Raw genomic sequence first — 12,208 nt, forward strand, 5'->3', positions numbered from 1 at the left:
CAAGACCATCACAATTAAATAATAGCTAAAGTCATATATTTCCGCTGATGATGAGCAAAACTGAGCATTAGCATCTTCGCACTCTCATAATATTTTTATTGAAAAAGTTATATTGTATGTGTATACAGTGTCTGACATGTTTATGTAGAGGGGAAAATAACCATAATGCAACAAACACTTTTTAGCTGCAGTTAAACTGCAATCAGCTTCTTTGAGAGCTTGTGCGTCAAGAGTTCAAATATCAAACAGCCTAGGGATATGTTTGGTGCCTCTGGAGAGATGTCCTACACTTAAGACTCTGGAATCTCCCTCCCCGTGGGAGGGGCCTGAAGAGGAAGCGTGAGGGTTCTGCGCTCCAAATCTGATACATGTGGCATTTATGGATGAAGGTACAAGGTCAAGCTTGGATGCGCGTTCATCACTCTTTCTAAACCTACCTCCTCAGGGGCAGGTGTGCTGACGCCAGGCGGACGTCGAGGGCACTAAAACAGAGCAGCATAGCAGCTCTTGTGAAATCTACACTTTTAATAATCTGACGCAAGAACGATACAGGGTTGTTGGTATTTTGAGAAGAAGAAGGTGAGATACGGCTGTTGCAGTCGTCTGGACGGGAAAGCTTTCTATCTTAGCAATGGCTTAGCTTTGACTTTTCTTCCTTTGATACGCTATGAATCTAAAAATGAAAACACCTCTACCTTGACGAACAATCAACGTCTCATAGATGCAAGCGAAGCAAACAAAGAAAAAAATCCCACGTAATAAAAACAGAGTGGGAGGAATAAGAATATGCTGCTATGACCAAAAGGAGCGCAACATGAAAGAGGAGTGGGCGGAAGGAGTGTAGGTATGTACACATCTCTCTTTTCAGACTCTCAGATCCTTGCATTGGTCTTTTTTCCATCATAGCCGCAAGATTGAATACACAGAATGGCAAACAATTCATCAGTAACAAGATTTTGTGCTCATCAGTCATTCCCTCAATGTAACACATACACGCAGATATAATAAAAATACACACCCAAGCTTAGGAGCTGCCAAGCGGTCATATCATTGAATACACTGAAATGATAATGGGTGTTACAGATTTGAAAACTGGTTGGCTAACTGGCCGACCGGCTGCCTAGGAAGCGGGCCTGCTCCAATTCCTAAACGGGATCATCTCCAAGGAGGAGGGATTGAACTTGGTTTATTTGCATGTTAAATAGAAAGATGTAACGAGGGAGTGTCTGGACAAAGAGAATGAGTGGGACAAAAATTTATGTTTTTATGTGCGTCTATCAGTGTGCTTACATGTGTATGCACGTGCTTGCATATGTGAGCAGGTGCCTGTGTGGGTACGCAGATATGTTTCAACCTGGTAAGGCTTGATGAATAGGCGGTGCTTTGTGGTTCTTCCTCATCCATAGAGAGATGGTGAACGCTTGCGACACCAAGAATACACACCCGAGGCTTAGAGATTAATACTGTACTTGGGATTTAAACTTGAGCACAAATAAACACCTAAATGTATACACAAACCCACGTGGCGCTCTATAAACAACAAACCTTTCATTCCCCCCCATTGCCTGAAATTGAAATTTTCAGTTCAATACCCAGGATTTTCCAAGAAAAGAAATAACAAAACAGATTAGCTACATCGATACTTTTGAAACTTTGTTCTTTGCGAGGGACTTAAATTTTACAAAAAAAATGCCATTCTACAAGCTGTTATTATCCAGGAAGTAACTTCATTAGTTGCCACATTTATATAGCCACATTTCCGATAAACATATCTTTTAAGTTCAGTTCACCAACATTAGGTTTTTAGCAGTAAAGCCTGATCTTGCGTGTGGCAGTTCTGAAAATGTTGCCATTGAAGCATTACAGAGTGTAACCTACCCATAACGAAGCTAAGAGGACCACGATTCAGCACAATAGAGGGAGTAATGGAGGACACGCAGAATTCCACATTTTTTCTTTTTGGCATGCGGCTCCTGATAAGCATAAAACCTTTTGTTTAAAGGCACATTTTGTATTCTGTTTATTCCATTCTCTACATGATTTTTGCCAAGGAATCAACTCCACTCAGTGAGTCCAGGCAGGCAGGCGCCGAAAAGTTTGTCGATCAGTTTCGTTAGCAATTTCTAGAGAGCAGTGCCATACAGTAGGACTTTAAGTGTTTCTATTCTTATGGGCCCCAAAATATCGGACCGGAACCTTCTCACTACTTTTATGATCTATTTATTTTTATATTTTATTTTTTTGGGGTGTATTACTCGCAGTAAGTTGATTCACTTCGCTTGTGTGATATATCTTAATACACAGTACATTTTTTTGGTGTGTGTATTTTAGTGTACTGTGCAGTGCAGTTTATTATTATGCTTATTATCTGCATTTTATTGCTTTCTAACGTAGTTTGAGCATTTTTTTTTTAGAATAATGTAATGTAGTTTTATATTCTACTATGCGGATTTTGCGTGTAGTATTACTGTCGTAATGTAGTCTTAGCATATTGATTATTTCTTTTGTGCTGATTATCCTTCTCATGTGCAAGCCCAACTGGGGACAAGGGTTGAAAACTAGCTTTAGCTATAAACCCTCTGTAGAGCACATCAGTTGCATTTTGTGCTCTGTAACAATGTTAAACTTTATTATATATATTTCATATAAGCTTCCCAGCTTCCATCTTCACCGGGCAGACCGCGACATGGAATCATCTGGGAAAACAAAACAAAACAAAAGGCGGCGGGATATGCTTCTATATAAATGAAAAATGGTGTACGGATGTCACGGAGCTCAGCACACACTGCAGCCCGCATTTGGAGTCGCTGTTTTTGAACTGTAAGCCATTCTACTCACCTCGTGAGTTCGCATCATTCATTCTCGCTGATGTCTACATTCCACCTCAAGCTAACATGAACGCCGCACTGCTAATGCTCGCCGAACCAGTAAACGAAATTGGGAAAAAAACACCCGGACTTTAACAAAGTTAAACTCAACCACGAACTCCCTAAATACAAGCAGCACATGGACTGTCCTACCAGGGAAAATAACATTTTAGACCACTGCTATACTACGCTAAATAACGCATACCGTGCCAAATTGTATTTCCCAAGCTCTCTCTAATGCATTGGTCACCTTTGAATTCACCTGTTTCTTTCATCAGTTCGCAGTCTGAACGCTGAATGATTTATTCACAAGGCCTTCCACCGTGGACCTCCAAGATGACCGAAAGAAATAATGGAAATATTTACATGTATACATACTGTTCTTACATGTAATTGCATACCAAATACCATGCAAGTAATGCATCACATCAAGGCTAAATGCAGCTTACATTACATTTCTCTTATTACTGGTGACTTAGCCTTACGGCACTGAGCAGCCGGGAAAGAGATGCTAATTTACATAAGCGACCAAGCTAACACTGCACAACATTCCTGAATCCGGTATATGGGTCATTTTCAAAGAATTCGATCAATAAGAGTAAAGACACGGCCCACTGAATTTCCTTTTGAAAATCAATTCATTTTACTGATATGAGTGTCATGTCATCAAATGAAGTCTGTTAACCTGTTTTCTGGGTTTGGTCACGTGATGTTGCGCATATAGCGGATTGTCGATCCTGAAGGTCATGAAATATGCAAAGGTCATGTGATTTTGTGTACGACCTGAAGAACAATCAAATTCAGTTCCACTGTTTTAAACAACTGCACAAACACACTGCGGGTTAACTAAGCGTGCCCATTGCCCATTTACTGAGTGCCAAGCTGAATTAGTTCATATTTTAAACCTTTCTGGGAAAGCGACCACATGTTCCATAAACCGAAAATATCTGTCATCATAAACAGCCACACACACACAAACACATAGTGAATCTTAACTCTGTCTCGACAGTTACCAAGAGACAAACAAAAAATGGAAAAGTACTGAATAGCAGTCGTGGCTGGGCTGGCTGGCGTCGTCTCGTCTCATCCATACAAAACATGGAGCAAAAGTCAGGAATTTGAGCAAATGGAAAACATTTGGCACTCAAACTGACCACAGGTGTACATCATGACATTGTTTTACATACACTAACCTGTGGGGTGATGTTTCAGTAGAAATCTTGCATTTCATTTGGAGCACTTAAACCGAAGAAAATCAAGAAGGATTGGAGTTTTCCTGAAGTTTTTGATTAGCAGGGAGCACTTTCCGTTGACAGACAATGCCCTTCAGCCCATTAACTGTTCAGAGTCAACAAAGGTCATTAATTATTTGAAGCAGAAGCCGTAATGATCTAATCAACAACACAGGGCTGTAATTCTTCATAGCGCCTTAGTCTTTAATATGCTGCACCTCTCATCTCTAACTGATTTGTCGAAGCCCCCCCCCCGATAATCCCCAGGCAAGCATGTGCACCTGGAAATCACACAAGGGTCCTTATTTATCAATTACTGCCTCATTAATGTGAAATATTAATTGGATATATCTAAAAGGAAAAGCAAGTACACCACGTACATAGATGCCTACCAGGAACAAAATGGGTTTCTTTAGAAAACAGGGCGATCAAAGGGTTTATTATAATTGTTTTTGCAAATGCGGCTAAGCTGAGCCGCCCACTCTGTTCAGCAAAGCACACAAACATGTGGACCCCTTCCAACGATAAACATTACATCCGTCTGTAATAAACCTGTTTGAGTTGCATAGGGACATGATATATTACAGGATTATATTACACTAAATGATGATGTTATTGCACGTGAAACGATACAGTATAAACCCGAACTCGGGTGGGGATATTCTACCAGTGTAGAAAAATTAGGCCACCTTACTACAACAGATCACAGAAATGTAGTAATTAAGACAGAGACAAGGAGGAAGAAAGGAGCATACAGGCTGGAGAATTGGGATATGAAAATGATCATCCCAATAGAAGGATTAATAATCGAATATGCTCCTGGCCCTTTTCTCTTCCTCTCTCTCCAGAGTCAAATTAATCACCAATGTTCCTGCAGCCCAGCCTTCTTCTTGTTCTGTATTTTCCTCTCTCACCACCTCCTTTTTTCTCTCATGTTCTGTTGGTAACTTTGCTATCGGAGGTCCAGACTTCAAAACCCAACAACTATCCAACACAGAATAAGAAATGAAGAACCACACACTGCAATAGAATGGCATATTTTTTTTCTCCATTAATGTAATCATCACTATGAAAGCCACAGAAAAGATAAAAGTACTGTATTACATTTAAATCCAAAAACGAGCTTATGCACCGTAGTATTTGCCTTGGATTGCAGCCACATGTATTGGTGTAAACTGGGCTATTTATCATCACATACGGTCACACCAGCTGTCTGATTACAGGCCAAAACACTCAAAGCGCACAAGAAAAGATTGTTTACCAAAGTCACACAAAGTTGTATAATGTTCCATAGAGAAGCAACCTGCATGAAGCAGGCAATTAAGTCTGAGAATGTTCGAGACCACCCGATGAAAAGCATAGCCGTTTGCGTTTTTTATTTGCCAAACCTCGCTCAGTTTAATGACAGAGAACAAAACATGGCTAACAATGCGTGAGCTGCATCCTTGAATGAGTGGAAAAAAGCAGGAGATGATCTGTGAGTGTGTACACATGTAAAGTCAACAGCAGCAGAATAATGAGATCAGACATCTTAATGGCATTCAAATGAAGAATTAAATCAACATTATACCACACATAAGTTGTGAAACGTTTAGGAAGTGCCAGATGATGGATTCTCTCTAGATGTTAACACATTCACTGCCATTGACTGCTTTACAAGTCAAATATCCATGTTAACTGGGAAGGCTGGAAGTGAATGAGTTTAGAGAATAATTAGTTACACACAAACGCCAGCTAATGAATGCTCTGTGCCTCCGAGCAGATTAAGCTGTTCAAACCCGATTTAAGAGGTCCTCAACAGTTTGCTCTTGTTAAGGGGGAAAACTTAACCCAAAGAGAATTTGAATAAATCGGACCAGAAATCTATATATCCTTGGCCTTTTGCAGCATAATTCCTGTTGAGCAAATATACACCCGCTATGTGGTACGTCTCTCAAGGACACTGCGATGATGGCATTGCACGTGACTGAACTTTTTGGAAGGACATCGATAGGATGGTGGCAAAGTTTAATAACCTTGCACCGAGCACAGTATTCCCCAGCACACGTGCTCTGCGTGGGTGTGTGTGTGCTGCTTGGCTGTTGATGGAAAGAACGAAGGGTCAGTGAGGGTGAGTGATGGCTTGGTGTAGTGTCTGTCTGCCTTTGCGGCATAATGAGAAAAGGGAGGCGCAAGAGCAGGAGAAAGGGCAGCAAGGAAAGAATCAAGAGCTGGGTTCCCAAAGGTGAGGGAGGAGGAGGTGCCGGTCAGAAAAAAATGCATTACGCCTTACTGCATTTAAGTAAGGAGAGACAAGGAGTACAGGGTCACTCCGCATAACTGGAGCTCTTTGCTTATAGGTCCACACAAATGTATACAAATAGAGAGTGTGGGTTGAATCACATTTGCACTCAGAGCACATGCTACATACAGAAGATCAATCTTTTTCAAAGGCTAATACACAAATTCAGAATGTAACAAGGCATATAGACACGCATGACCTTGTTTGTCTCTTCCGTTTCAGAGATTTTATTCCCCCTCTCTTTTTATCTCAATAGCATTCAAATGGGGCACTATTGACATCAACATTCCCTAAGAAAGGAAACTCAATGCACCCTGAACCCCAACTGTAGGTATAATTTAATTTTTAGTTCCAACAAAGCAATCCAGTTTTCTGACCTCACAGATTGTAGAATGCCAATGCTGCGCACGCACACACGCAAACAGACAGGCGGGAGCTTATGAAAAGGCCACAGTGTCTTTATAGTCAGCTCTCAGAAAAGGTTATTAGACATCATCTGGAATAGGCGGCTGTCTTGGCCTATAAAAAAAATGGAAGTGGCGGTATATGGGTCATAGGAAAGGGAGGGTGGGGGGCATCAAATTAAGGCGTGACAGGGAAACGTTACGACTTGCCATACAGGTGAATGTAGATCGTACAGCTGCCAATGGTGACATTTTAACTGACATCAGAATCGGGCCGTGTGTGCAGGTGCCCATTTGTTTATTCATAACACGTCCGTGTGTGTGTGTGTGTGTGTGACTATATATGAAGGTCAGATGAATGCAGACACAAACACCCTCTGCCTGTGAGTTGATAGTGTTCTCATTATGATATGAATATGGAGGAGTTAGAGCAGAAGCTTAAGTGACACTGGGACAAGGTGAGGGGATTGGACAGGTGTGCTCGGGTGAGTGGAGAGCCCTGTGTCAGCGCTTTGTGCCAGGACAGCAGGTGGCACATCGAAGGGCATCAGTGACCTTTTCCTTATCTCTCATTTCCCCTTCAGCCTAGTCCTCTCTTTTTGTCCCTCCCCGTATCCCTAAAGTGCAAATTTATCTGATCTAGCACAAGTCATTGAGAGGATGATCCCATACGCAGGCACGTGTGGGTGACTTCAACATGACCTAATGCGGGATATTCTTTTGACAGGGTGTTTGGGACTAATGCAAATGTGTGGCGTGTCCTCTAAGCAGAGGAGAATAGTGAGATAGTCTGAGAATATGAGGGGCAAAAATCAAATGACTGGTTCACTCTTCTTACCTTTCGTAGCTAATGGAAGCAGAGCAGAAGGATTCAAATGGACGCATCGTGTCAGGGGAAGGAAGAGCGAGGACGAGGCATGAGAAGTGACATTAAAGCGGGGGAAAACATTACTGTCAATGATCACACTGGAATGATGACAGTCAATATAATATGTAAAGCAGCCAGACACTTACTCTTAGTCTGCGAGGAGAAGGTCAAGGTGAGTTTGGCAAATAGCTCATTGTTTTCATATTTCTCCTCTTTGGCAGAGGTCCAAAAGCTATTCTCAGAAAGGTCTTCAGGTCCAATCTAAAAGAGAAACCAACATGTCAGAATACTAATAGGAGACAGACAGGGGCAATGTCACATGGAAATAAGACCATGTTTCTGAAACTAATTGCCAAACCTATTCAATAATAGTGTATATTTGTGCACCTGCCAAGTTGTGGGCTATGAACAGTGAGGCTATAATATAAACAGGCATGGGCAGAGGAAGGAGGGCTGCAAAGGAGGAGGAAGACAGGGGGGGGGGGGGGGAAAGCCATCATTTTCGCTAATCTGCACCGTCTCCACCACAAAGCAGCTTTAGCTTCAGAGCTTCACTTAAAAGTCTGAAGAAACAAAGAGGGTTGTACTTTTTCTTCCCCCTCCCTCTGTTTTGCTCTTCTCTATTCTGGTCACAAGTTACAATCAACTTTGTATAGGGTTCCGTCATTTTCTAAGGGTTCTCATTAGGAAAAGGAGAGAGTGAAAGCACCGCTAGTAAATTTACAGATATCAGGCATTTCATTATGGACAAATCCTTAGGGAAAGGGGGTGTCGTAGGACGGAAAAGACCGAGTGGTGGGGAGAGAAAGTGATGCAGGGATGAGCAAAGGGATCTTGCAAAAATCCAATAGAGCACACAAAAAGCAGGTTGAGTCATTAAAAAAAAAAAAGTTAATTTGAATAACAAAAGAATACAGTCCTTTCTAGCTGCGATTTAATTATCTTTCAGTGGAGCAGTTACAAGAAGAAGGCTTATTAAAAAGCAATTTCTGTGACATCCTCGTCAAACACTCGCCAGACCGAGGGAGCGAGAGAGGGAAGCTAAACATTGATGAAGTCTACTGAAGCCATTAAATAGTAGCTTGAGGCTAAAGGAAGACAGAGGGCCATTTTGATGTTCGAACCATCACAGATGAGAGGGAGGCGCAGAGCATGAAGGATAGTCATGAGATACGACAAGTATGCAAGGTAGTGAGTGCACTCTTCAACCTCGCTGTTCATGCTCAGACTCACGGCTGCATGCTACACCACATGCTGGGCTATTTAAAATCCCTACTGTCAAACTCAACACCAAGATATAATCTTTAAGTCTCAAATGAATGAATGAACATTGTTTCCTGTGGAGTAAAAAAATGACCAAAAAATAAGTTAAAACAGTGAGTGTTCAACTGTATTCACTGCCTGCCCACTTTGATACGAGTTGTTTTTGTAATAACAATTAAACTGTACTGTGTTGTGCTCATAAAACACCTATTATGAATCAGAGATACAATTGTACATAGTCACTGTCAGGCTGAAACGTTGTGTTTTTTTTTTTTTTTTTTTTTTTAGACAAAAACATTGGTTAGAAAGATTTGAGCCGGCTTGTTTTGTGAAAAATCAGTATCTGGAATACTTGTTGCAGTAGCAAGCCCTTCAGCCCCGAAGTTAAATTTGCATGTGGATTAATTTTCACCCATTACACTCAAGTCAGCTCAGCTCATAGATTTTTTTTTTTTCATTGTATTTTTTTTGTTTTTTTATTGCATCACTTATGGCTCTTATACCTTTGAAATGGGGCAGGGGTGTGTGTCACACTCATTCTTGTCACAGTTAAGCTTAGAGGGCCGTTATGACTGTGAAACCATATAAATGTATAATCACTTCATTACATTACTGCATTAAGTATACACACACACACACAAAATTAAATTAAAAAAAATAAATTAACAAATGTGGTTTGGTAAAAAAAAAAAAAAAATGCTCAGAATCTCAATGTTATTAAAACTAAAGATAATTTTGAAACAGATTTGAGCAAAAAACAGACATCGATGATTTGCTTTTGCGGGCCATATAAAATGATGTGTAGGGCCGCATCTGGCCCCCAGGCCTTGAGTTGGACACCTATGAAATAGCATTTGGGAACATATACATCACCACAGCCATCAGCTTTTGTTATGTTAAAGCCTAGTCTCTCGTCGGGGAGTCGGCGTTAAGACTGACGAGCACGGCTCTTTGCTTCTTTCTACTCAATGACCGTGTAAAAAAAATAAAAAACAAAAGAAAAAAGCGTTTCTTTTTTTTTTGCGATTTCTTTTGTGATTGAACATGATTAGGAGGTGCAGTGTACGATAGCAATATAAGGTATAATACCAACTTTAACAATGTGTTTTTTGGTAACCCAAGCAAGATGACGCTTTTTGCATTTGCTGAAAAGTGGTGGTTTACTTTATGATATGCGAGGGTTCCGCCTGACAGCGACAATATAAATACTGTATATATGACTTGTATGACCTTGCTCCAGTTGGCTCTCTTCAATTGGACTTCAGGCTTGTAGTCCTTCTTGGGCTGGAGGCCGTACGGCAGTTGAACTGGCGCAGGGGCTCCCCAGCCTCCCATGCCAAATGGTGGAGGTGGAGGCATACCTGGACCACCTGGTGGTGGGGGAGGGCCCATCCCGGGCAAGGGTGGAGGAGGTGGCAGTCCTGGCATGCCGGGCAGGGGCGGAGGCGGAGGAGGGCCTGGCATGCCCGGTAAGGGTGGGGGTGGCGGAGGGCCTGGCATCCCCGGTAAGGGTGGGGGTGGCGGAGGGCCTGGCATCCCCGGTAAGGGTGGGGGGGGCGGAGGGCCTGGCATTCCCGGCAAGGGTGGGGGTGGCGGAGGGCCTGGCATCCCCGGCAAGGGAGGCGGAGGAGGAGGCGTGCCAATCTGTCCCGCTAGAGGTGGTGGTGGTATGGTGGCATGGCCTGGCAGAGGAGGTGGCGGTGGTATGGGCATGCCCCCATTCTGGCCAGGGACAGGAGGGGCAGGCGGTGGAGGGGGCACACCAGGTGATGGCACAGTGACTGTGACAACTTTAGTCTTAGCCTCTTCCAGATCTTTGGTTAGCGTTTCAATCTGAAAGAAAGAAAATGCTACTTTAAAATATTATGTTTAATGATCACTTGTCTGCTTTATAATCCATTCAATCACATTTCCTGGCAAATTCTGCATTGACCAAGTGACGGGCATGCCAAGAAAGTGATTAGATTAGCGGGATTAAAAGACAGCGTTGACATATAGAGGGATTCAAGTCTGGGCAGAACGGTGTGTTACTTAAGAGAGAGGAGAATGGAGAACGGAGGACAGGCGTAGCAAACATAGCTCGGTATTAACTCCTCAAAGAAAGTGTGAAAAGGATGGGGGAAAAAAATTGAAGCAGCTGACAAACTATTATCCTAATAATAATGTGTCGTTATTGCCTACCTTGCTGATATACACGAAATAAAACAAATGTAATTCTCAACTCATGATAATCCCTTTTGAAAACATTTGATAGTCATATTTTAATGTGGCTGTCGTGTGGTAAAATGAAGTTAAGTGAGCATTTATGAAAGTTAAGCTCTACGTTTACTCACGCTCACATGACAGAATGTGTTTATACGCAGCCGTTGTTTTATCAGACTTTGAAAAGATGACAGTAACAGACTTTAAGGGCCTCTGAGGCAAGCTTCCTTAATGAAGCAGCAGATGAAGATTTGGCCGCCGCTTCAAACAGAGGGACGTCTGAATATGAAGAAATCTTCGATGGGCAGTGTCTCAAACAGAAAGAACGGGTGCCATCTTAGTTTCAAAAGCCTGTTTGATGTTGATGCATTGGACAACTCTGTGAGCATGTGTGCGCGTTTGGGCTTTTGAGTGGCAAGATGATGATTCTGCTGGCTCCCGAATCTTGGATGAATCTCATTTTGGGGACTGTGTAGTCTACATAAAAAGCCTCACACAGGGATGACACACAGGAAGTAAATGTACAACCCCAATTCCAATTAAGTTGGGATTTTGTGTTAAACAAAAAGACTACAATGATTAGCAAATCATGTACACCCTATATTTAATCGAATACACTACAAAGTCAAGATTGTTTTTACCAAATAATCATTAACTTAGAAGTTTATGGCTGCAACACGTTCCAAAAAAGCTGGGACAGGATCATGTTTACCACTGTGTTACATCACCTTTTCATTTAACGATATTCAATAAACGTTTGGGAACGGAGGACACTAATTGTTGAAGCTTTGTCGGTGGAATTCTTGCTCGATGTACAGCTTCAGCCGTTCAACAGTCCGGGGTCTCCGTTGTCGTATTTGACGCTTCATAATGCGCCACACATTTTCAATGGGAGACAGGTCCGGACTGCAGGCAGGGCAGTCTTGTACCCGCACTCTTTTACTACGAAGCCACGCTGTTGTAACACGTACAGAATGTGGTTTGGCATTGTCTTGCTGAAATAAGCAGGGGCGTCCGTGAAAAAGACGTTGCTTGGATGGCAGCATATGTTTCTCCAAAACACTTTTCCACTTTACATCAGTCCATCTTAG

The 12,208-nt window shown here is 42.1% G+C and overlaps 1 protein-coding gene across 1 annotated transcript in view; it reads right to left on the bottom strand.

Moving 5' to 3' along the window:
- The window catches only part of LOC133407311 (protein diaphanous homolog 1-like), a 97,328-nt gene that overhangs the window by 51,821 nt on the left and 33,299 nt on the right, over positions 1-12,208 (bottom strand). Inside the window, 2 exon segments of the mRNA XM_061685018.1 lie at positions 7,799-7,913; positions 10,146-10,748. Of these exon segments, the coding sequence (XP_061541002.1) occupies positions 7,799-7,913; positions 10,146-10,748 (718 nt within the window).

The sequence above is a fragment of the Phycodurus eques genome, chromosome 9, assembly GCF_024500275.1.
Source record: "Phycodurus eques isolate BA_2022a chromosome 9, UOR_Pequ_1.1, whole genome shotgun sequence".
In the NCBI taxonomy this organism is placed as follows: domain Eukaryota; kingdom Metazoa; phylum Chordata; class Actinopteri; order Syngnathiformes; family Syngnathidae; genus Phycodurus; species Phycodurus eques.